Below are 26,442 nucleotides of genomic sequence, written 5' to 3' on the forward strand. Positions count from 1 at the left end.
GTTTTTTTTTTGGTACATGGGGACCTATGTGTTTTACTCATATTAATAAGTTTGCTCATTCTTTTATATTTAAACTCATATATTAATAAGGAAACTTTTTTGTTTGTGTGGTTTCTACCGGACTTATACATTTAATTATATATTAATTAAGTTGTTTGAAACAAAAATAAAATAAAAATTAAGTTGTCTATTTTTTTTTACAATTTTTCTGGTTATACTCATATTTAATACGATGACCTAATTATTTTGATGACTGTTGCGATACCTATCCTATATTTTCACTAACATTTTAATATGATTGCCTATTTTTTAATAATTTTTACGGGACTATATTTATACTCATATATTAATACATGTACATAAGTTTTTTTTTGATTTTTCAACACCTATGTTTTTACTAATATATATTATATATTAATAAGGTAGCCTATTTTTTTTCTTCATAATTTCTACATTATCTATATTTATATTCCTAAATTAATACGGAGACCTAAAGTTTTTTTGTGATGGTTTTACCATTGTTCTTTTTCTATTTTTTTTACCAAATATTATATCCTTTCATCTTACCAAGTGAGGAGCGGCAACGCCGCGACTCCCGTGCGGACGCACGGGTGTCCTGCTAGTATTAGAGAGAATATTCAGATACTACTCATTCCGTTCCTTTTTAATTGTCATTTTGAATCACTATCCACTATTCACATAATCTACTTTTATCATAAATTTTTATTAATGTATAAAATCAAATGTTAGCAAATAGAATATTATTCAATTTGTCTCGACGAATATTTTTAAAATATATTTCATAATTTTTTATGATAGATAATTAAAAATATTAGTGATTAAAGTTATACATTGACATGTGTGCGGTGGTAAAAAAACGACATTTAAAAATAAATGGATGGATGGAGTAATTTTTCTATTGTAGTTTCTCCTCCATTTCTTTCTTTGATATCTCACTCTACAGCATTGCTCTCGTAACAAACAGACGCATAAAGCTTTGCCACGTAAACTACCTCACGGGTCCATTTAACGAATTTTCATTAGGTCGAACTTGCGCGAAAACAAAAACCCTTTCATCAGTGGAAGTGTGAGTCACTGAGACACTCACAAACACATAGCGAACTCAACTTCATCTTCAGAAAATTCTAACAATGGATCCTTCATCTTCCACATCACTCCCACAATCTCTCCACCTCGCTATGGCCGCGTTACTCGGAGCCTCTTTCATGGCCATTTCCGCTTTCTACATCCACCGCCGCACCGTCGACCATGTCCTCCACCGTATCGTCGAAATCCGTCGCGCACCGCCTGCTGTAACAACCGATGAAGCAAACTCCGATGAGGAAGAGAACTCCGGCGATGATCTGAGCGGGTTCGACGGCGGAGAAACGGAAACGGATAACGATTCGAGAAATTATCAAGGAACGTTGTCGAGGTCTTTAGATGAGAATACGAACTTGCTTCGAAACTATAGAGTTTCTTCTTCCATGCCGGACGTTGTTTCTGCAACTGAATGGTTTCCTGATGGTCGTAAGAACCGTTCGTCTTCGCATGATAATCTTAATTCTGTTCCGTTAGGGCTTCCATCTCTTCGAACGAGTTCAAAGCTTGGTGCGAATTTGAAAAACCTAAACATTTTCTGTTTTGTATGATTTTTTTAGTCTTGAAATGTTGGCTTTAATTTGTGATTTGTGGTTGGTTTTTGTTGCAGAGAGTTCTCAGATTTCGAGTTCTTATAAGAGGATAGCTTCTGTTGGTAGAATTAACACTCCGAGATCACCGGGACGAAATACATTTGAAAATGCTGATGATTCTGATGATGATGGAACACAGCTTAGTGAGGATAATCGGATTCCTTTTTACCCTGTGACTAGAGATTCTTCAAATTCTTATGTGAGGATTATGATTTATTGTTTGTTGGGATACTTAAGCTGTTTATTTAAGTCTTTGTTAACTAAAATATGGATTTTGTTGATAATTTTCTTTTGGATTTAAATGATACACTTTTTCGGTGTAAATCAAATAAGTTTTACCCTAAGGTCCAATGAAAATCTATTGTTTTTCCATTGGTATGACATGGGAAATGGTCCATCATCAGATGTCGGTGTAAAACTGATTTAGACCAACAATGTATGTTCATTAAACTCTTTTCATTTTCTTCGGTTAATAGTGGGCAAGTGGAGGAACACACTTTCTTGTGTTTAGCATGTTTAGTTGGCCCTAATTGGTTTGCTAAAATGTTATTTGTTATTTTTCATTTTTATGTAAAATACTACTTTGTTTCATTCATTTTCTGGTTTTGAAGTTTTATGTAGCAATTGGTGAAAGCAATAACATAATATTAGAAATTAAAAAAATGTCAATAAGGTGTAAATTTTTTTTGTATGTTAACAAAAAGTGAGCATAGGAAATAAAATTAAAAGAGATTTTTCAAACCAATTAGGCTCTATAGAACCCGAGGTTCAGAGTCATTGCATTTTATAGATCAACATGATACTTGGATGGTTCACAATTCGAAGGCTGTATTCTTGCAAGGATGCTTTTTTGATTTGGTAGTTTAAGATAGTATTCGTATGGTACGGTGCATGATCATCAATCTTTTTTACCTTATCCTTACTTTTTGGTGGTGTATCATAATTCATGCTACATTTATTTCTATATTGGCCTTTCATGTGGTTCATGATGTTGTTGAATTGCAGGGACTAAATTCAACTGTTCCATTCAGAGTTGATGATGTAAATGCCGCGAATAATCAGATGTTTGGAGAGGTTTCGAAAGAAGCAGGAGCTGGTACAAATATTAACGGTGCAATGACAGATTCAACTTCAGTAAATGCAGCTGGGAATGATCTTGTGTTTGTCAACAATGTCTTGTCGGCAAGAAGCACAATGCTCGGTACTTTTAAGTCCTATCGTTATCTTACTATTCTTATTGTTTCTAAATTCCTTCGTGTTAAATAGTTTCGGTTTCGGATTTAATCCTGCATGTAACCTCATTTTCCTATCCTCTTTTCCTATCGTATTTTAACTTTGTTTGCTCCCCGTTTTTGTGAAAACTTTTCTAAATGATAACAAAACTATGATTACGTTTTCTATCGTTGTTTTGCTTTTATAATATTTGAAAATGTTGAAAAAACCAGTGTTAAATGCATCATTGTCTTGTTCAGAGCCAATGAATATTGAAGAGGAGGAAGTTTGCAAGATGATTCGTGAATGCTTAGATTTGCGTAAGAAATATGTTTACAAGGAAAATGTCGTTCCATGGAAGGCTGAACCTGTCGAAACTAACTCTGATCCATTTCACTTTGAACCAGTTGAAGCAACAGGAGTAAGTTTGTTTCTTGTCCATTATTGATCTGTCACTCAGATTTTCCTCATACACGTGGAATCTGCTGGAGTTCTTAACAGACATTTATGTTTTGAAGTGTTTGTCTGATAATGTTACGACTTACTGGCTTTTTGAAATTGCAAACAGCACCACTTTCGAATGGAAGATGGAGTCGTACGTGTTTTTGCAAATAAAACTGGTATGCAGAGTGTTAACAATAGGGCATTTTGATGATTATTTCTCTGCTATCTAATTTTCAATATTTGTTTGTCGAGGATCAAAGAACTGAGCTTTATATGAATCTGTGCGCAGATACTGAAGAGCTATTCCCTGTTGCAAGCGCAACAAGTTTTTTTACTCATATGGATTACATTCTCAAAGTTATGTCCATTGGGAATGTTCGTTCTGCATGCTACCACAGACTGCGTTTTCTTGAGGAAGTATGTTTTCACAAGTTTCTTTGTAGATTCTTTCTTTATGCATTACTGTGGTGTTTGTTTGTAACATCCATCTGATCATTATACAGAAATTCCGCCTTCATCTGTTACTGAATGCAGATCGGGAGTTTGTTGCCCAGAAAAGTGCACCACACCGAGACTTCTACAATATCCGAAAAGTTGATACTCACATTCATCATTCTGCATGCATGAATCAGAAGCATCTCCTCCGCTTCATCAAGTCAAAGTTAAGAAAAGAACCTGATGAGGTAAAAATCTGCTCTCAGATTATAACTATATTTTGAAATATAATGCTGGCTTACCTCCCCTCTTTTCATTTTTCCTCTTGTAGTTTTAGATTAGTAGCTTTTGTATGTTTTTCTATTTGTATTAACTTATGTGTTCAGGTTGTTATGTTGTTCAGGTTGTTATATTTAGAGATGGAAAGTATATGACGCTTAAGGAGGTGTTTGAGAGTTTGGATTTGACTGGGTATGCATTGTCCTCTGATGTTTTCATTTAGCTTCTTCAAGAATGAGATCATCTTATGCTTACGGGCTTGCATTTCTGCTTATTTCTAATTAGTGAAAATTATGACGCAGATATGATCTGAATGTGGATTTGTTGGACGTCCATGCAGATAAGAGCACATTTCATAGATTTGACAAATTCAACCTAAAGTATAATCCTTGTGGACAGAGTAGACTCAGAGAGATATTTTTAAAGCAGGATAATCTTATCCAGGGTTAGTTTAGCAATGAGAATGATACCTATTATTTAATTGTATAAAGTTTAGCAACTCCAAATGATTATTAAATGGGTTTGTTGATGTTTCTTGAATTCATAATAGCTTAAAACTACCCATATTTCAGGAAGGTTTCTGGCTGAAGTAACAAAGCAAGTTTTGTTAGATCTTGAAGCAAGTAAATATCAGGTAAAGTTTACAGTGATCTAAGTTACTTTTTCCCCGTGATATTTGTATCTCACTGTATTTCTGTTAAAATATAAAATTTTCAGATGGCCGAGTACAGGATCTCTGTTTATGGAAGAAAACAGAGCGAATGGGATCAGCTGGCAAGTTGGTTTGTTAACAATGCTCTTTATAGTAAGAATGCTGTATGGCTAATCCAGGTATTGTGTTGTTCATGTTGCTATTCAGGCAGCATTTCTCTCTCTCTCATGGTTGTTTTGATGATCAGACATTGTGGGGCTCGGTAGTAATCCCATTGTGGCCTCAATAATAAAGTCTGTCCACTTTGTCTTATTTATGTTTGATCCGATTCCGACTCTCTTAAGTTGTTTGCTATTTTCACTGAGATTTGTTTACACTGGCTACATGAGTTGATTGTAAACACTGTCTCAGTAATGACACTAACCATCATTTTCCTATTGAAGTTTCAAAGGATTACACTGGCTTCTGTAGTTTTTTTTAGCTTTAGGACCAGCTTAGTTTTCAGCCTGAAATTGTAATGGATAATGCTACAGGACAAAGTCGTCACATAAATGCCCTCAGAAAATTGATCAATAAAACTTCTAATTTAATATAAGGTCTCGAACGTGCACTGTAGAGTCCATCTTATGAAAAGTGAATCCTTTCCTATTATTCTTTTCCTCCAAATTATAGGATTAACTCATGAGTGCTATTACAATTACCAGAATAAATGTTTTTTAATTGCATTGGCCTCACCATACAATTATTGTAAATAATGCTATCTTTGTTGTCCACCGTTTGCCTTATATCTATTATTTTTTTACATATAAAGTTTCCTATCCTTTTCAGATGTGTATTCAACCTAAAGTGCTTTTTATGTTACTATTATTTTTTAAGTACAGTGATTGTTGGCACTAGAAAAATGTGACTTCCTGTCAGCAGCATCATTACCTGATTGTCGTTTTCGAAAAAAAAACCTGATTGTCCACATCTCTTGCTTCATAGCTTGAGCAGTGAGCAGTGGTATTAGATGCTGAGTAGAATAATCATTTAGGTTACTGACTAACTGTGTGGTATTAGATGCTGGTTTTTCGTAAACACTAACACAGTATCCCTGTTCCCAGAAAAAGTAGATCCCAAAAGAAAAATGCTAATAACAAGAGGTAGTCACTTAAAAATATTTGACTTTGAAACCACATGAATGGAAATTGGGATGTGGACGGTGGATTATGGATCTAAAGAAAAAAGTTGATAGAGACAAATGAAAAGGTAGAACAATATGATTGAATGAATGTGTGAGAATAGAAGAGGTCTCTCCTTCAAGGGTTTACCCTTTATTAAGAGTTACTCCTCTAACATACACACACTTATCAAATGTATAGAGTGACCCTCCTAACCTTACATCCCCTATTTTCTTTTATTTATCTTAGGACACGCCTAAACCGAGGAGTGTCCGTCTTCATAGACCCCAACTAATTTTCCTTTATCTTCTATCCTTACAATGAATGACACAGATTCTTAGATAGATAATGGGACATAAAATACAACAACTTATTCTACATGAAAATGAAGTCATGATTTTAAGATAGTATATGAGAATAATCATTAATAGAAATTTTAATAATGCTCCATGGTTTTGATATAATGCTGAGAATTTTTTGTTGTGCTGCCTTCTTTCGAGTCTTTTAGAATTATCATTTTGTTCATCGACTCTGATATTTTTATTTTTTTAAAATTCTTGGCACAGTTACCACGGCTATATAATATCTACAGGAGCATGGGAATTGTTACCTCCTTTCAGAATATTCTGGATAATGTGTTTATCCCTCTTTTTGAAGCCACAGTAGATCCAAATTCTCATCCTCAATTACATTTGTTTTTGATGCAGGTTCGTCAATCTGTATTTTTATGTTCTTGCGTGTACCTCTACTTTGTATGCTTGTATGTTTGGTTACATAACTTTCCATATCTAGCATGTTAACACTAAGTGGCTGATCCAAAATATTGTTTAGTGGGGAGCTAGAAATTGATACAAGAATTTTTAAGAAAAAAATATTAATCTAAGAAAATATGGACGCCTATGTGGTGACTGAAAAATAAACATCCAATTTTGCTCTGAAATATATCAAATATCTATCCAACTATTCTTTTATAAGATGATTTTTAGGAACAAATTATTCTTATAGTAGACTCTCCACACACCTTAGGCCCAATAATGTCATTTGGACTTTATGCGACCCAATCCTTCTTCGTTCCTATGACATTCACACTTAAAATTCCTATGACATTCAACTTATGCAGCAAAGCGATTTGGTGTAGTGGTTGTAGTACTGGCAATATTGGCCAAAACTGCAGCTGTCCGTGGCCTATACTAAATGCTTTAGAAAAAATATACTTGTTTTATTAGCATTTTTTTTTTTTAATTTCAATGTTTTACTCCAAGCTTTATATTTGTTAAACTTGTTTATGTTCTTGACTTTTTTTTTGGTATTTCAATGTTTTCCTTAGGACCTATGACTTAATTTTTCTGCATACATTAAATTTTGGAATAGTGGTCATCTTGCTATGCTCTATCCCACTATAGGATTTTTTAGATCAGCTACTATGCGCGACTGTCCGGGATAGAAAACTTAGCTATGAATATGTGAACTTCATTGTTACTTGGTTATTAAACATCATGACTGATGGATGAATGGTCAATAACTATTTCTCCATGTTTTTTTTATGGGATATCAAATCATGAACAAAAGTTAGCAATTACGTTATCTGGCATGGAGTTTATTTCATTTCTTGATGTACTAGGTGTAATATATTTAAGGTTCTTCTATACAGGTGGTTGGATTTGATCTAGTAGATGATGAAAGCAAACCAGAAAGGCGTCCAACTAAGCACATGCCTACTCCAGCTGAGTGGACAAATGAATTCAATCCAGCATATTCTTATTATCTCTATTACTGCTATGCAAACTTATACACACTCAACAAGGTTTATGTTATTCACCATTCGTCTCTATATAGAATTCTAGCTAGGCCTTTAACAATTGACCCTTGCCTTCGCTTCCCTTTTTTCTCTTTCAATTTCAAGCGCAATTATTCCTCGCTTTTGTCCATTTGTGTGTGTGTTGGGGGCGTTGAGTTCCTCAAGCATAGTAGTGAAAATAAGTAAAATGGAACATAGGGGTCAACTAGATTCTAGAAAGGAATTTTTGGTTACCATCTCACAAAATTAATATCTTACTGTCGGTTGGTTTCAGCTGCGTGAGTCTAAAGGAATGACAACAATTAAGTTGCGACCTCATTGTGGAGAGGTAATTTTCTGCATCCTAACTGTATGGCTTAATTTATCTATGTTTATTAAGACGGTATAATATTGATTTACTCATGCAGGCAGGCGATAGTGATCATTTGGCCGCTGCCTTCCTCCTATGCCATAACATTTCTCATGGCATTAATCTACGGAAGACTCCTGTTTTGCAATACTTATATTACCTTGCACAGGTTAGCCCTCAGGCAGAAATATTCATTTGGACAACATAGCTGTTATTTAAAACTTTAAATCTTTGTAGTCGGAAATTAATGTATAAATCATTTTATTTCCCATTACTTTAGATTGGGTTAATCCTTTTTTTTTTTATTCATGATAATATATTAATACCATTATCTTCTCTTTAGGTTGGATTAGCTATGTCGCCACTTAGCAATAATTCCCTTTTCTTGGACTATCACCGCAATCCCTTGCCCATGTTTTTCCAGCGAGGGCTGAATGTCTCTCTCTCTACAGATGATCCTTTGCAAATTCATTTGACTAAAGAGCCATTGTTAGAAGAATATAGTGTTGCAGCAAAGGTTGTTTTCTGCCAAATTCTTAGCCTGTTTGTTTAAAGGGTGGTCAAATATTATGTTGCCTTTCCTACAGATTATACATCATACTAAAACGTACATTGCAGGTATGGAAACTCTCCGCTTGTGACCTGTGTGAGATAGCTAGGAATTCTGTTTACCAATCTGGATTTTCACATCAAGCCAAGGTAATTGAGAAGATTGTTGGAATTTCATCCTTTAAGATTATTATTTTATGGGGTTAAATAATTTGATATTTGATTTGAGGGTTCTATCTTTTATTTATGTTACATTTTTAACAACAAAATATCTGATCCATATACTCGGGCTATATAGAAAGGTATGCACACCAGGATTTTAGGTCTTCTCATTGTATATCAGGATCATTCTCGTATTTTTACCGACTACTCCAAACTCTTGTTTACTTAATTCCTTCCATATTCATGAGTGTCTTCATTTTCTGTTTACGTTATCATATCATAATTTTATCTTTTCACAGTTACACTGGCTAGGGGATAAATATTTCTTGAGAGGTTCTGAAGGAAATGACATTCACAAGACAAATGTTCCCAGTTTGAGGATCTCTTTCCGATATGAGGTTGAAAGTTTGAAACAAACATTTTGTTTTATCCGTGCTTTTTTTATTTAGTTATTCTTTTATGATTGCCATTCTAGTATTCTTTCGTGATCAAGATTCTTGGTGCTTATGCAGACATGGAAGGATGAAATGCAATATATTTACGCTGGTCAAGCTACCTTTCCTGAAGATGTAGATCCATGAAGCTAGCCAAATGAAACTCACGGTCACACTGTGATATTAGATGCTTTGCGTCAGTGCTTTGGTCAACTTTCTTTTGATGAGCAACAGTTATGGCAGGGACAAGCTATTATTACTTTAAGCTAAGTCACACTTATGTTTTTAACATAATTAACAAGCCAATGACATGCCCTCTTGCAAGTTTTGTTTCATATTGGGCCGCATCAGTAGCTTAAAGGAATAGTTTGGTAAGCATTGGCGTCAGGAACACTTTTGTAAGTTATTTATTAGAAGTCATCAGGTAGTTAGTAATTAATAATAATGTTACAATTTTGTTCTTCATCAGTATGAATAGGCAGAGTCAGGGTTTCTAATCCTTTGTAACAAAAACATAAGTGTGACTTAGCTTCTAAGCCTCTGATAATTGTGACATGAGAGATTATTATATCAATTATAGAACTACTATTGACTTTCATTCACATTGTCAGCTTGCCAGATCGAGAGCACATATACACGAGTATTTTAACAGCAACTTGAATGTGTAATTGAAAATCTAAGTCAACTAGTTCCTACGTTCAATGCGGAGTAGACATTTTGTCATATTATAAGTATGAACTAAGCTGGAATTACTCTCAATTCAGTTCTTGGAAGGTTAGAAGGAAGTAACATTGAAATTACTAGAATAAATTTTTATATTGCCAATTTGCAAGAACACATATGCGCTTATGCAAAATCAAAGTCAACTATGCAGATTAGACTTTTTAATCTTAATTTATATCATATTCGTATGATCTAGCTGTAATCACTCTTCAATAAAAGCTGCATACACTTAATTCAGTTCTTCAAGGAGAATTTCGTTGAAATAAGTGTCACTTTGCAATAATAATATACCTTTCAAATATTATTTTTTTACAAGTTGATGTTAATATCTTTCAGTTGAATATTTTTAGATCCTCCTTTTTCTAACTTCTAGTTGAAATTAATATCTTTCTCAATCCTATCTTTTCTTTACTTTAATGGTTGAGACTCGAGGAAGCTGCATCTGTTCGCGAGTATATATAATAAGAAGGGAGGTGGAATTTCCATAAACAAGTCTCATAATCTATTGCCTGTAGCAATACCATATGGCAAAATCATCATCATCCTCCTCCTCCTCCTCCTCTACCAAACCTAAACAAACACATGAGGTATTCCTTAGCTTCAGAGGCGAGGATACTCGCAAGACTTTCACAAGCCATCTTAATAGTGCATTAAAAAGGTTAGATATCAAGACCTATATCGACGATAATCTTGAAAGGGGAGATGAAATATCGCAAGCGCTTTTGAAGGCAATCGAGGAAGCGAAACTATCAGTGATTGTTTTTTCGAAAAACTATGCAACTTCAAAATGGTGTTTAGAGGAAGTTGTGAAGATACTCGAGTGTAGAAAAAACAGAGGGCAAATAATATTGCCAGTTTTCTATGAAATTGATCCTTTCCATGTTCGACATCAATTAGGAAGTTATGCTGATGCATTTGTTAAGCATGAGCAGCGTTTTGCAAGTACAATGAATATTGTGCAAAAATGGAGGGATGCTTTAGGAGAAGCAGCCAACCATTCTGGGTGGGATTGCACCATCAACAGGTAATTATTTATTATATATATGCATGTTAATTCATTAGCTTTTAGAAATTTATGTATTATATGTTTGTTTCTAATATATTTTAATATTATGTTTGGTAGCATAATTAGAGAAGAATTTCTTAGATACAGTTTTTTTGGAAAAATAAAATATAAATTTAAAACAAAATATTAGAAGAAACTCAATCCACTCAAGCAAAATCCTTAATTTTGTTCTACTAAAATCATGAAATCAATATTTTTTTCGTTTTTAATTACTCCATCTGCGCTCCCTATTATAAGAAAAAAAATCAAAGAGTAAATTACTTCATCCAGATGAGGAATGCTAAGGACACACCTTCTAACACACTCTATTGGACACACTCCAATTAATCAATGCCACATGACTTCTTTTTTAAATGTTTACCTTTTAACTGGTTCTTCAAGTTGGAGAGAGATTTTTTAATTTTTATTTATTTTATATTATTATTTGGGTTGAATTTCTCATCTTCCACGTTCATCCACTGCTCCAAAATTGTATCAGGTCATCATCATCTTTTGTTTTCGACATAAAATTGTATAAGCTTGTCCCTTTGTTGCTCAATTCCATCGTTAATAATACAATATTGGAAAATAATTTTAACATTAAATCCTTCTTTTGTAGAGGTATGTATGTTTCCTTTTTGAAGCGCACCATACCTTTATTTTCTTCTCAAAAATAACTTTGCTATTCCAGCAATCAACGAATTTATTTTGTTTGTTTCTTAGTACAACAAAGGAGAAGTTTTCAATCTGAACAACCCCAAATCTGCAACGTGAACAACCTGTCCTCAAATTGAAATTCCTTGGTGAGAAAATAATAAGCTCCAATTGTAGCCTTGCAGTGATTAATCGATTCACAAACGGAGAGACTGTATGTGGAAGATGATGACTTGATGCAGGATTTGGTCTTTTGGAACGGAGAGACCGTATGTCGAAGATGAAAAGTTGAACTCAAATAATAATAAAAAAGAAACAAAAATCTCTCTCCAACTTGGAGAACCAGTTAGAAGGTAAAAATTAAAAGAATAGGTGAAGTGGCATTAATCGATTCGAGTGTGTCTAATAGAGTGTCTTAGAGCACCATTATCCCAAAACTCAATATGAGTTCTTTAAGTGGGTCATATTTCATTCTTTATATTATTTTACATTTTTCAATTATTTAAGCAATTCAACCACATTTCTCAAATATCCATACAACTCATCAAAAACTTTTAAATGGGTCACATTGGGTCCCACATGTTTTACTCATTTATATTTTACAATAATATATAAAAATGTATTTGAATTAAAAGAATGAATTTGAAACAAAGTAAAATTAAAAACATATAAAAATATATTAAATAACACAATACATGATACAAATAACTTAATTATAAAAAAATACATTAAAAGAAATTCATAAACATAAAAATAAAATACATGAAAAAAGATAGATTTAAAATGTTTTTCAATTGTTGTTGTCGTGCCCAAAACGTTCTCATATATGTTCTATCAAGTCTTGTTGAAGTTGTCGATGAATTTGCTTCACCAATCCTCTTCCAAAAACTTTCTCCTTTTTGATCAATCCCAATAATTGCATTCTTTGAACTGTTGAGTCATGATTGAATGAGAACTTCATCTTCCTTTGGTTGGAATCTTGTTTTTGGCGTCTTAACAACCGTTGATCCAACTTTTTCACCAAGGTTAATAGTTTCCAACCCACCTTGAGTGCAAAATTGTGGTGTTTCAGGCACTTGATCATTTGATTGCATGCCACTACTACTCATTTGAATCCCATGAAGCATAGTGGGGTTAGTTAATTGATATGGATAATTTCCAAAGTGTCGGTTAATTTGTAGATTTGGAATAAAAGGAGAATTTTGAAAATTCGGGTTAAAAGTTGGATTTGGGTTAAAAGGTGCATTTCCAAAGTATGAGTTTTGTTGATTTGAGATATGAGAAGAATTGCCACTATTTTGTAGATTTGGAATATGAGAAGAATTGACACTATTTTGTATATAATTTGACCACTATTTGGAATATGAGAAGAATTGACACTATTTTGTAGATTTGGAATATGAGAAGAATTGACACTATTTTGTCAAATTAAATGTGAAAAAAATAATTTAAAAGAGATAGAATAAATAGTTAAGACTAGATGTGAATGAAAAAAATAATGAAGTGAGATATCTATTTATATCAAAAATGATTCAAATTTTTTAAAATATATGGAATATAGCCGTTGCATACTCATTTATACCATGTGTCAGATTACAACCGTTGGCAAACAAAACAATGCATTGCACTGTAGCAACGATGAATTTCTTTGAATTATCCATGTGCTCCTAACAAAGACCGTTGCTTTTCATGTAAAAAGCACCGATAATGGTGCTTTTAGAAAGTGTGTCCCTAGCACTCCTCCATCCAGATATACCGGTCATTCAATTAACATTAACATTCTTATATTTGGAGGGGTAAAACATACTTAAATCTTAAATTTATTATCGTATGTACTTTTTTTATATGACCTCTTGTGAAAATGACATTGTTATGAATTTATGTAAACTTTGACAATTGCATATAAGTACTGTATGCTAGCTCCCAAAATTTTGTGGATTTTGTATATTTTACAAATAATTCGAAAGTTTAAAATATCTGAGTTTTGATATAATGCTTCCTCTTTTAGTCTTGTCTTTTTTTTTTTTAGTATGACCTCTTTTCGATGTTTGTATAAACAGAACAGAATCTGAACTTGTGGAGGAAATCGCGATGGATGTGCTGCAAAAGCTGAATCGTGTTTATGTTGGTGACTTAGATGATCAAATTAATAAATTAGAGCAACTTGCACAACTTCAACTACAATATTATAAAAGCATAGATACTTATGCTAATAAACTAAGTCATGAAGCAACAATTGAACGCGTAACAGAGCTTAAAATGAAGAGAAGCGTCCGTATGCTTCGTTTAACACCTGAGATGCTTTCCTACATGGAAGATTCAGAAGCTTATGAAAAATTATTTTAGTTGCATATTGGCTCAAATGGAGATGTTAATCATGTTATGACTAATTGGGGTGAAAATATCGAAACAAGTTCGCAGTAATCAGATTATTTATGCATTGTTAACCAACTATATTGGCTGCAACAAGAATAAAAATTGAAATATTTTTGGTTTCTGAATAAGAAGATAGAATATTGAATGAAATAGTGGTGCATTGAAATTCTATTTAATAATTACATGAGCTGATATTAATTATATTAGTAGTCCTAAAGAAATTCATATTTACTTCCAATGCTCCTGTCCATGTTTCAAGAAAAGAGATATATATTGTTTTTTTGTCTAGTATCCTGGTGACAAGAAATTCCACCTTAAAAGTAAATAATGTAGTGTCTGGAGTTCGAACCCCGACTGCATAATATATGCGATGTTCCTACCAACTGAGCTAAGCTCACGGGGTCAACACCCTCACTATTCTACTCCAAAGAATCCACCATTACCTCCAAAACAAATGGAAAACAGAGAACCCAAAATTAAATGAAAATTTGAGACGAAATAAATTGAGATGGGATAGTGCATAATGGTGATCCTCATTCACTAATTGATTCTTTTAAAAGCAAAAGGAAATTTATTGAGAATCCAGGACCTCCATAATTGAATTAGGAAATGATTGACTGATCCATGTTTTCCAACTTAGTTCTTCAACAAACATATCATCTGTTGGCTTTCTTCTTGTGAATATTTCCATTAGCATAATGCCATAGCTGTACACATCTCCTTTGACAGAAACAATTCCACTAGATCCATACTCTGCATTTTAGTATATGCACTACTAGTTATTAAATATAATAAAAATGACTAAATTTATAGAACCAATTTAATAATTGTTAACTTGTTACTAGATAGAAAATAGATTGTTTATGACTCAAAACATAGAGAAGAAAATGTTAAGAATTTAAAGAGAAGAAATAACCTGGTGCAAGGTAACCGATAGTAGCCAATGTCTCTATGTGTTTTAGATTGTCCTTCATCCATCAGCTTGGAAATACCAAAATCACTAACATGTGCAACCATGTTTTCATCCAACAACACATTGGTAGGCTTTAGATCACAATGAACCACTGGAGATATTCCAATGCAGAACCATGATGGAGATATTCCAATGCAGATGCAACATCTATCATTATATTTAATCTTTGTAAGAAATTTAAACAATAGCTATGTGAATATTGTTGGTGATTTTAGTATCAACAATGTATTTTGGTAGTAATGTGATTTACTATAGGCCAATGCAATTATGCGTTAAGTTTGAAACGAGTCAGGGTAGTGCGGAGTGCACGCTCGTCAAGCCAAACGTGTAATTGAATACGAATAATTGAAACGGGGTTTTCGAAAAGGTGTGCCTGTTCGTTTGAATAGTCGTACCCTTTCCTAACAGACATGACCGTTTGAATAGTCGTACCCTTTCCCAACAGACATGACCGTTTTTTTTTTGAAAAGGTGTGCCTGTTCGTTTTCTGTTATTGGTCTCCTATATAAGGAGTCATTTGGCCTCGGTTTTAAAGAACGAAAAAGACTTCCTCTCTACATTCTGATTTGTTCTCTATTGTCAGAAACAGATTGCTCTTCGAGAATTATCCCCGCAAAGATTTCGTGAACCCAGACAAGAATAGGGTCAAAATACTTTGTTCGGAAAGTGAACGAACATGATTCTTCGAAGATATCCAGGATTATCATACCACATTTCTAACAAACGAACAAAGTATTTTTTTCTGATAATCATGGCTGGAGGAGGAAACACCGTCAAGGAGATGACTAAAAGTTTCGGAAAATTGGACAAGTTTCAAGGACAAGACTTCAGGCGTTGGCAGAAGAAGATGCATTTCATGTTGACAACGTTGAAGGTGGTGCACGTCCTGTCTACACCGATTCCTGAAATTGGGGAGGATGACACGGTTGAAAATCTGAGACGCCGATCAAAGTGGGAGAACGACGATTACATATGCAGAGGGCACATTCTTAACGGTATGTCTGATCCCTTATTTGATATTTACCAAAACGTGGAATCTGCAAAGGAATTGTGGGATTGTCTCGAAGCCAAGTACATGGCAGAGGACTCATCCAGTAAAAAGTTCCTGGTGACCGATTTCAACAATTACAAAATGGTTGAATCGAGGTCTGTCATGGAACAATTCAATGAACTCCTCCGAATCCTTGGACAGTTCACACAACATGGATTGAAGATGGATGAAACAATATTTGTCTCAAGCATCATAGATAAGTTGCCTCCTTCATGGAAGGATTTCAAACACAATCTGAAACATGGAAAAGACGAACTGTCTTTAATCCAACTTGGAAGTCATTTGCGCATAGAGGAATCTCTACGAGCGCATGAGGATAACAAAGGAAAAGGCAAAGAAATTGCTGGACCCTCGGTTAATATGATCGAAGAGGGTGGTAAGAACGATAACAACAAAAACAAAGGAAAGAAGCGTGCATTCAATAACAAAAAGGACAATTTCGGTGTTAACAAGAAACCGAAACTAGAATGCTGGAAGTGCGGCAAAACAGGTCACTTCAAGAAGGATTGCCGCTTCGGCAAAAAGCACGACAACGCGAACGCAAGTGGTTCAGGAAAGGGGTCTAAGGACAAATCCGAAAACCAAGGTCAGAAATCAATTTGTGATTTGAATAGTTTGATTAAACATTCGGTTTCACTAACTTCTGAGGCATTTTATGTGCAGGATGATGCTATCGCGTGGTGGATTGATTCTGGCGCCACAACACATGTTTGCAAGGATCGTTTCTGGTTCAAGACTTTTATTCCAGTGGAAGATGGTTCTGTTCTATACATGGGAGATGATCACTTCGCTCCCGTTGAAGGCAAAGGAAACGTGGTGCTAGAATTCAGTTCTGGAAAGACTATTACTTTGTTTAATGTATTGTATGTTCCTAAGTTACGTAAGAATTTAATTTCTGGTCCTGTATTGAATAAGCTTGGATACAAGCAAGTGTGTGAATCCGATAAATATATTTTATCGAAGTCTGGTGTGTTTGTAGGATTTGGATATTATAATAATGGAATGTTTATGATGAATTTGAATGGAGTTCCTAAAGATTCTGGTTCGATATTTATGTCTTCTTCGAATGTTATTAATTTTTCGTTATGGCATGCTCGTTTAGGACATGTAAATTATAAAAGAATGCATGAAATGTCTAAAGACGATTTAATTCCTGTTTTTAATGAAAATAATGAAAAGTGTAAAACTTGCATGTTAACAAAGATCACTAGGCAACCTTTTAAAAATATAACAAGAAAATCTGTTATACTTGAATTGATACATAGTGATTTATGTGATTTGCATGCTACTCCATCACTAGGGCATAAAAAGTATCTTATCACTTTCATAGATGATGCATCTAGATTCTGCTATGTTTATTTATTGCATGCTAAGGACGAAGCTTTAGATAAATTCAGAATTTATAAAACTGAAGTTGAACTGCAACAGAATGTGATGATTAAAACATTACGTACGGATAGAGGTGGTGAATATTATGATCCTGTATTTTTCCAATCCGTCGGAATCATTCATGAGACTACGACACCTTATACACCTCAACAAAATGGTGTGGCTGAAAGGAAAAATAGAGCTCTTAAAGAAATGGTGAATGCCATGTTATCTTACTCTGGTTTAAGTGAAGGGTTTTGGGGAGAAGCCATGTTAACGGCTTGCTATTTGTTAAATAGGGTTCATAATAAAAGAAATAAGACTACCCCATATGAACTTTGGTATAAGAAACGACCCAACTTAAACTTTCTACGTGTTTGGGGTTGCAGGGCCGTGGTTAGACTCCCGGATCCTAAAAGGAAAACTTTGGGTGAAAAGGGTGTAGCTTGCATCTTTGTTGGATATGCTGAGCATTCCAAGGCTTATAGGTTTTATGTTATAGAACCTAATGACTCGATCTCTATTAACACAATTATAGAATCGAGAGATGCGATATTTGATGAGAATTGTTTCTCTTCTACACCTAGACCAAAGGACCTTATACCAAAGTTGGATGAATCTCTAAAGGATGATCATTCAAATGAAGTAGCAAGTGAGACATTCGAACCTCGTAAAAGCAAAAGAGCTAGAAAAGTTAAATCTTATGGTTCTGATTTTCAACTATTCAACTATATTTAGTTGAGGGATCAAAGGACCAGATTGATACACAATACTATTATTGTTATAGTATAGAAGAGGATCCAAGAACGTATGATGAAGCTGTGAAATCTCGAGATTCTGTGTTTTGGAAAGAAGCAATTGATGAAGAGATTGGTTCTATCATGGAAAATAATACTTGGGTATTATCTGATTTACCACCTGGTTGCAAACCATTGGGTTGCAAATGGATCTTCAAAAGGAAGATGAAAGTCGATGGTACAATTGACAAGTTTAAGGCTAGATTGGTTATCCAAGGCTTTAGACAAAAAGAAGGGATTGATTACTTCGATACCTATGCTCCAGTTGCTCGTATCACTACTATTAGATTGTTGATTGCCTTGGCGGCTATTCATAATCTAGTAATTCATCAAATGGATGTCAAAACAGCATTTCTGAATGGTGATTTGGAAGAAGAAGTGTATATGAAGCAACCTGAAGGATTTGTAATGCCTGGTAATGAGCATAAAGTGTGTAAGCTAGTTAAGTCGTTGTATGGGCTGAAACAAGCTCCGAAGAAGTGGCATCAAAAGTTTGATGAGGTTGTTTTGTCTAATGGTTTCATTCTAAACCAAGCTGACAAATGTGTATATAGCAAATTTGATACATCCGGTAAAGGAGTTTTCATTTGTCTATATGTTGATGACATGTTGATTTTTGGCACCGACCAAAATCAAGTTGATAAAACAAAGAATTTCTTGTCATCAAAGTTCTCCATGAAAGATATGGGAGAAGCGGACGTTATTCTTGGTATTAAGATTAAACGGGAGAATAAGGGGATTGTAATTACACAATCTCATTACATTGAGAAAATACTCAAGAAGTTCAATTATGAAAATTGTTCTCCAGTAAGTACTCCCATGGATCCGGGAGAAAAGCTTATGCCAAATACAGGTAAACCTGTGGATCAACTCGAATACTCAAGAGCTATAGGCTCCTTGATGTATGCTATGATTAGCACTAGACCAGATATTGCTTATGCGGTTGGAAAGTTGAGCAGATTTACAAGTAATCCTAGTAGACATCATTGGCATGCGATAACTAAGGTATTTAAGTACTTGAAGGGTACTATGAATTATGGATTGTCATATATGGGATTTCCTTCGGTATTAGAGGGTTATTCGGATGCTAGTTGGATAAATAATGTTGAAGATTCATCCTCTACAAGTGGATGGGTGTTCTTGCTTGGGGGAGGTGCCATCTCATGGGCTTCCAAGAAGCAAACATGTATAACTAGTTCCACAATGGAATATGAGTTTGTAGCATTAGCTGCTGCTGGTAAAGAGGCAGAATGGCTAAGGAACTTGGTATATGAGATTCCAATATGGCCTAAACCGATATCACCAATTTCTATCCGTTGTGATAGTAGTGCCACACTGGCTAAAGCATATAGTCAAAAATACAATGGAAAGTCTAGACATTTGGGTATTAGACATAGTATGATTAGGGAATTAATCATGAATGAGGTGATATCTATTGAGTTTGTTCGGTCGCAACAAAACTTAGCTGACCACTTGACGAAGGGGTTAGCTAGAGACTTAGTGAAGAAGTCGGTAATTGGGATGGGATTAAAGTCTATTTAAATCTATTAGCTATGGTATACCCAATTCCCTTCTAATACAACGTTAGAAGCAGAATTCAATGTGGAAAGATCATAATTAAAGATTGGAGCAATTGTGTTTATCTTCCCAAGGTATGTGCTCAGACCTGCAAGTGATGGTTAGGTTAAAGTATATCTTCTTAATGGTTCTTTTGAAAAATTGCAAATGCAGGTGCAAGATTAAAAAGGATCACCTATGTGAGCATGAAGTTTTGCCGCTTCAAGAAGCTTGGACTTGGCTTCCTATATGCTTATTAATGGATAAGGACACATGGCTTGTAAAGTGTCAAGTATGAATAGTAGAGTATTGTAAGAAACATATGTGTACTATATCTTCAGATATTCAAATGGGTTGACGGGTTCAATCATTGTGACACCCCGATTTTCGAGTATTTGGAATGTGTATTTGTACTAAGATGAAAATTCAATCGCAAGACATTTTCGTTTATGCATCTGTTTGATCGTTATATCTGCAAGTAAATCAAGGATTATACTAAAATGGGGGGAGTTTGTTGGTGATTTTAGTATCAACAATGTATTTTGGTAGTAATGTGATTTACTATAGGCCAATGCAATTATGCGTTAAGTTTGAAACGAGTCAGGGTAGTGCGGAGTGCACGCTCGTCAAGCCAAACGTGTAATTGAATACGAATAATTGAAACGGGGTTTTCGAAAAGGTGTGCCTGTTCGTTTGACTAGTCGTACCCTTTCCCAACAGACATGACCGTTTGAATAGTCGTACCCTTTCCCAACAGACATGACCGTTTTTTTTTGGAAAAGGTGTGCCTGTTCGTTTTCTGTTATTGGTCTCCTATATAAGGAGTCATTTGGCCTCGGTTTTAAAGAACGAAAAAGACTTCCTCTCTACATTCTGATCTGTTCTCTATTGTCAGAAACAGATTGCTCTTCGAGAATTATCCCCGCAAAGATTTCGTGAACCCAGACAAGAATAGGGTCGAAATACTTTGTTCAGAAAGTGAACGAACACGATTCTTCGAAGATATCCAGGATTATCATACCGTATTTCTAACAAATATAACCATTTGTCCACACTTCCATTCGACATGAACTCCATCACCAATGATTTGAAATCAAGATTTGAACAACTACTGATAATCTTAACCAGATTTCGATGTCGTAGTTCTTTCATTGCATTGCATTCTGCATCAAAGCTCCTTGATTTTGCCTCTGACTGCAAATCAATTACTTTAACTGCGATCATCTCACCATCAGGAAGCTTCCCCTGATACACAGAGCCAAATCCCCCATTTCCAAGTAAGTTACTCTCATTGAATCCATTAGTTGCTTGCACAAGTTCATAATAGGATATTCTTCTTGGAGCTCCTAAAGTTGATAAACCCCTTTCAGGAGTATTTTCAACCTTTTTCCTTTTATTATGTTTTACAAGTATAATGCATGCAACAAGCAAAAAGGTCGACACAAGTATAGGAATTAGGCATTTGAGTAATAACTTCTTTGAAATTGACCTTTTCTTAACTTGTTTACCACACCGAGGTACTTGGAGGCGAGGATTTCCACACAGTGCTTCATTATGCTTAAATGACTGAGCTGTGAACTTTTTGAATGGTCCACCATCAGGAATCTCTCCTTGTAATCTATTATATGACAAGTTGATGTTTTGAAGATACAAAAGTGATTCTAAGGATTTTGGAATAACACCTGTTAGCATATTTTGGGACAAGTCCAAGGATATCAAGCTTACCATTTGATCCAATGATGCGGGAATTGATCCCATCAGTTTGTTATGTGCTAAGGAGAGATTCTGCAAAGTTATTACAGAACCGATGGTTGCAGGAATGTTGCCTGAAATATGATTTCTTGATAGATCTAATATTACAATTGCTTTCAAGTTTCCAATCTCAAGTGGAAGATTACCAATGAAAGCATTAGAGGACAAATTTACTTCTAATATATCTTTAAGACTCCAAAGAGAGGAAGGTATGCTGCTAGAGTTCAAACTATTAGATCCTATGTATAACTTTTGAAGAGAAGTCATATTTCCCAAACACGTCGGTAAAACACCAGAGAGCTTATTATTGTCTAGATACAACTCACTCAACCTCTCAACTTTACAAAGCTCCTCAATAAATGATCCTTGTAGTCCATTGTTGCTAAGGTCCAATCCCTGAAGATTTTTCAACCCTTTGAATGTAGCAGGTATTGGTCCATTTATATTATTCCCATATACAGAAAAGTATAGCAAGTTGCTAATGTTTCCAATTTCATGAATGGAAACAAAATAGTTAAAATTACACTTTTTATCCTTAATCGTAATTTCCAAAATTTTTTTTGTGTCAAAATAGCCTAGTGGATTTCCAATTTTAACTTGTGTTAGTTAGTAGTTAGTTGGTTACCTAACAAGTTAACTTCCTTGTTTTTCAGTTTCCTATAAGTAGTGTTAGACATTGCTTATAAACTACCTCTTGTATAACATTCTTCTAAATCAATAAAGATTTACTCTTTCTCTCTTCTCTTTTATCTCTCTCAAATCACTTTCTTTCACAAAGTGTGTGTCTGCTAGCACAAACCACTGGCTTATGCCTAGTGCTCCAGTATTTGTTCCAACAAATATAATAACTATGTTTGAGGAAGTACTAGTGGTTCAACTATGCTAAACCGTCCGTCATTGTTATCTGGAAGAAGGATAAGAAATTAAGAATCCTTTTAAAGTTTAAACTGAACAAAAAAAAAAAAAATTACAAGTCGGTCAAAGAAAAAGGAATAGAGTCAGTCACTACTAGAAAATACAGATTTAGCCTCCAAAATTAGCGTCGGTCACCGACACCGACGCTATTAACGTCGTAGTAGAGTCGGTCTGTCGCACGCTAGACAGTCTTGATTTCACATTTATTTTAAAAAACTCTAGCGCCGGCCAATCCGACTCTAAGTAGTAAAAGAGTCAGCCAGGTATTTTCTGAAATTCGTAGAGTCGGCTTATCCGACGCTAGGTTTTTTGCGAGTAAAGTTTTAAACCGGCGAAGCTTACCGATAGATTGAGGGATAAATCCTACGTTGAAATTGTTATATCCAAGCTCCAAATATTGTAGTTGTGATAAGTTGCCCAAAATTGCAGGAATTTCTTCAACAAACTTGTTATAAGCTGTGTCAAGAAACTTTAATCTGTGCAACCGACATATCTCTTTAGGTGACTCACCACCGAAGCTATTGTTGCGGAGTTCAAGAATAACAAGATTCATGTTTAGCAGATTCAGACTGTGGACTCTATTGTGTCTGTCATCACAAGTGCATACTGAAGATGAAGTTGACCAATTATTAGCCAACATATGATAGCTAGGGGTCTGTCTGAAGTAATGAGAGATTTGAATGCCAGAAGAGCAAATTCATCTGTGGTAATGTTTTGTTTATTTTTAGCTAAGCAAGGCACGAAACAATGCATTGAAAGGAAAAAAAGAAAGAGAGCAGATAATAAATTAAACTAACCATTTTGTTGTAATGTGTGTGGATGAGAGATGAGAGGCAAAGGGACTGAAGAATGAAGATATATATAAAGTGTGTTATCACAAACAGCTGTACATGAGTCAACAAGCAAATAAAGATGGAATAATTTGTTATTAATAGGATATATTTTCATTCAATAGAAATCATTGTAATTAATTGTCTTTAACTATTTTTCATTTGTATAGTTACGTTTCATATTTGCTTGTAAGTATATTAGCATAAGCCTTTGTATTGTTCTACACACAAATATATGATTACTCAATATTATATTAAATCCCTTCTTTATATGGTATCAGAGCCTACCACCGATCCTCCATTGTTTAATCACACATGGCTGCCAACAACGTTCCAAATCAAGCCTCCCCATATTTTCTTCACTCATCTGATCAACCAGGACAATTACTAGTTACACAACTTCTTGATGGTGATAATTACCCCACTTGGAGCCGTGCAATCACTATGGCCCTAGAAGCAAAAAATAAACTTGGATTTATTGATGGCACCATACTCAAACCAGAACCTACCAATCCCAATTTTTCTAATTGGGTTCGTTGCAATAGTATGGTTCAATCTTGGCTTGTTCATTCTACCATTCCAACCATTGCAAACTCTATTCTTTGGATCAAAAGTGCACGTGATATATGGCTTGATCTCCTTACTCGTTTTAATCAAAAAAACGCCCCTCGTATATTTGAAATACGACGTGCCATTTCAAATCTCTCGCAAGGAACCAGTTCAATTGCTGCTTATTACACACAACTCAAGGCCTACCGCGATGAACTTGATTCACATCGCACAATTCCTACTTGTGTTTGTGGTGTCATTCCCAATTTTAATGATATTTATGCTACTGAACATCTTATGGATTTTTTACAGGGCTTGAATGATTCATTTGCATCTGTTAGGAGTCAAATTCTCCTAATGGACCCTCTTCCTTCCGTGACCAAAGCGCACTCCCTTTTTTTACAAGAAGAGCGTCAACGTTCATTGTCTGATTCTCGTTCCATTACATTGGAACAATCTGATATGGCTGCCCAACATAGCACCACTTCTCGTGATGGAAACAACAAACCCATTTATTATTGTTCCCATTGTGATATAGAAGGACATTCCGACAGTCGCTGCTATGAAAAAATTGGGTACCCATCTTGGTGGAAACATAATCTTGGACCAAACAAAAATCGTCGTGGGACTTCCTCCCGTGGTGGTCGAGGCTCAAGATCTGCTGTTTCACGCAATCATCCCACAGTTGCTGCTGTTGCTTCACCTTCGGAATCTCAGCCTCCGGTTCATTTATCTCAGACTCAGATCAACCAATTACTTTCTCTTCTTAAGATCACTGGTAATGATCAGCCTCTAGCAAATTTTGCAGGTACCTCTTTTCATTGTTTTGCGTCTTTTAAACCATCTTATTCTCTTTGGATTTTAGATTCTGGCACAACTCATCATATGGTATCTGATATTTTTTTTTTCCATTCATATATCAAAGTCTCGTCCTTTGTTAAATTACCTGATGACAAGCTTGTTCCCGTACATCATATTGGTTCTATTTATTTGAAATCTGGCCTTTTAATTCCCCATGTTCTCCATGTTCCATCATTTAAATTTAATCTTTTATCCATTAGTAAATTGTCTCGTGATACTAACTCTCGTGTCATTTTTACTCCCACTTCATGTTTATTACAAGACCAGATGACGAAGAAGATTTCTGTGATGGGTGAGCAACATGGAGGCCTTTATCTCATGGATCATTCTCCTACAACATTTTCATCCGCTGTTTCATTTGGCTCTCATTTTGATTTGTGGCATTGGCGCTTAGGACATCCATCCCCCACCCTATCCTCCCATTTAAGTAATATTAATTCTAGCATTAAGTTTTCAAATAAATGTTCATGTACTGTTTGTCCTTTAGCAAAACAGACTCGTTTACAATTTTCAAAAAGTAGTATTACTACGGTTAAATGTTTTGAATTAGTACATTTTGATGTTTGGGGACCCTATAATAATGCTCATTCTTCTGGCGCAAAATTTTTTCTCACGGTTGTTGATGATTTTTCTAGAAGCACTTAGGTTTTTCTCATGAATCACAAAAGTGAAGTCAACACACTTATTCCTCGTTTTTTCAAAATGGTTGAGAAACAATTTCAAACACATATTCAAAAAGTTCAATCTGACAATGCGCGTGAATTTTTCAACTCTCACACTAATAATTTTTTCAAAGATTTGGGAGTATTACAACAATCAAGTTGTGCTTATACTCCACAACAAAATGGTGTTGTCGAGCGTAAACATAGGCATTTACTAAATGTTGCACGTGCCTTGCATTTTCAATCCAATTTACCTTTAAACTTTTGGGGTGATTTTGTATTAACGGCTACTTACTTAATTAATCGTTTACCTACAAAAGTTTTCAAAGGTCAAACACCTCATGAAATATTATTTAAAAAAAAAAACCGAATTTTTCTCATATTCGGATTTTTGGTTGTTTAGTATATGGTCGCAACACACAAATCTCCAACAAATTTGATAATCGTGCTTCTCCAGGAATTTTCTTAGGTTATCCCCATGGTCAAAAAGGTTACAAAATACTTGATTTAGTTTCAAAAAAAACATATGTAACGAGAGATGTTATTTTCCATGAACATATTTTCCCTTATAAGATGCTTAATGCTAAACAACCTGCCTTAGTCTTGCCACTGCCACCCACTGAACAATCATCTTCCTTTTTATATCCTTTTCCCCCGGATGAACCGCCACAGTCCCCCTCACCAAATGATGAGCCCCCCGCTCCCACTACACAAATCGTACCACAAACTAATCCACTTACTCTAAATGAACCTCCCTCAACTACTACCAACCGCTCCACCCGACCATGGAGACCAGCCAGCTATCTCAATGACTATGTTTGCTCCCTCCCCTCATCACAGGCATCTTCTTCAAATTCGAATTCTGGTAATCCTTATCCTCTTTGTAATTTTTTATCTTCTCATAACTTTTCTCCTTCTTATCGTTCTTTTCTTTCTTCAATTACTAATGAGTCTGAACCTAAATCATACACTGAGGCTAAGAATTTTCCGGAGTGGCGCAACGCAATGCAATCTGAGATTGATGCCTTGTGTGAAAACAGAACATGGTCTTTATTTTCTCCACCACCTGGGAAGAAACCGATTGGTTGTCGTTGGGTTTTCAAAATTAAACGCAAATCCGATGGAAGCATTGAACGATATAAAGCACGATTAGTTGCTAAA

At 34.9% G+C, this 26,442-nt stretch overlaps 4 protein-coding genes and 1 long non-coding RNA gene across 6 annotated transcripts in view; 3 read left to right on the plus strand and 2 right to left on the minus strand.

The window, feature by feature from the left end:
* The first annotated feature begins 1,016 nt into the window (after window positions 1–1,016).
* Window positions 1,017–9,823, plus strand: LOC123895655 (probable AMP deaminase). The gene is made up of 19 exons (XM_045946116.1): window positions 1,017–1,611; window positions 1,712–1,893; window positions 2,700–2,895; window positions 3,167–3,327; window positions 3,475–3,526; window positions 3,640–3,767; window positions 3,854–4,033; window positions 4,189–4,256; window positions 4,367–4,509; window positions 4,637–4,698; window positions 4,782–4,895; window positions 6,443–6,583; window positions 7,528–7,680; window positions 7,949–8,002; window positions 8,082–8,192; window positions 8,367–8,540; window positions 8,642–8,722; window positions 9,034–9,132; window positions 9,247–9,823. Exons 1-19 carry the CDS (start codon window positions 1,152–1,154, stop codon window positions 9,313–9,315), a joined length of 2,628 nt encoding a protein of 875 aa, XP_045802072.1. The 5' UTR covers window positions 1,017–1,151; the 3' UTR covers window positions 9,316–9,823.
* Window positions 9,824–10,140: 317 nt separating this feature from the next.
* Window positions 10,141–14,116, plus strand: LOC123895663 (disease resistance protein RPV1-like). Its single transcript, XM_045946129.1, has 2 exons — window positions 10,141–10,915; window positions 13,651–14,116. The coding sequence occupies exons 1-2, from the start codon at window positions 10,416–10,418 to the stop codon at window positions 13,934–13,936; spliced, it is 786 nt and encodes a 261-aa protein (XP_045802085.1). The 5' UTR covers window positions 10,141–10,415; the 3' UTR covers window positions 13,937–14,116.
* LOC123895671 lies at window positions 10,923–12,032 on the plus strand. The gene is made up of 2 exons (XR_006804490.1): window positions 10,923–11,557; window positions 11,660–12,032. It is a non-coding gene; the product is annotated as an uncharacterized LOC123895671 (long non-coding RNA).
* A 462-nt stretch (window positions 14,117–14,578) lies between the features above and the next one.
* LOC123895654 (probable LRR receptor-like serine/threonine-protein kinase At3g47570) overlaps window positions 14,579–26,442 on the minus strand; it is a 43,572-nt gene continuing 31,708 nt past the window's right edge. The window contains exons 1-3 of one of the 2 annotated variants that reach the window (XR_006804463.1): window positions 22,722–22,849; window positions 14,883–15,086; window positions 14,579–14,719 (exon numbers count right to left, since the gene is read on the minus strand). The gene's annotated coding sequence lies outside the window, so the exon portion shown is untranslated. Of the gene's footprint in view, window positions 14,720–14,882; window positions 15,087–22,721; window positions 22,850–26,442 lie in introns of those variants that run through there. The other variant, XM_045946115.1, reaches the window with a different exon arrangement.
* LOC123895662 (putative leucine-rich repeat receptor-like serine/threonine-protein kinase At2g24130) lies at window positions 20,604–22,722 on the minus strand. The gene has a single exon (XM_045946128.1). It carries the CDS (start codon window positions 21,729–21,731, stop codon window positions 20,604–20,606), a length of 1,128 nt encoding a protein of 375 aa, XP_045802084.1. The 5' UTR covers window positions 21,732–22,722.

The sequence above is a fragment of the Trifolium pratense genome, linkage group LG7 (genome assembly GCF_020283565.1).
Source record: "Trifolium pratense cultivar HEN17-A07 linkage group LG7, ARS_RC_1.1, whole genome shotgun sequence".
Classification (NCBI taxonomy): domain Eukaryota; kingdom Viridiplantae; phylum Streptophyta; class Magnoliopsida; order Fabales; family Fabaceae; genus Trifolium; species Trifolium pratense.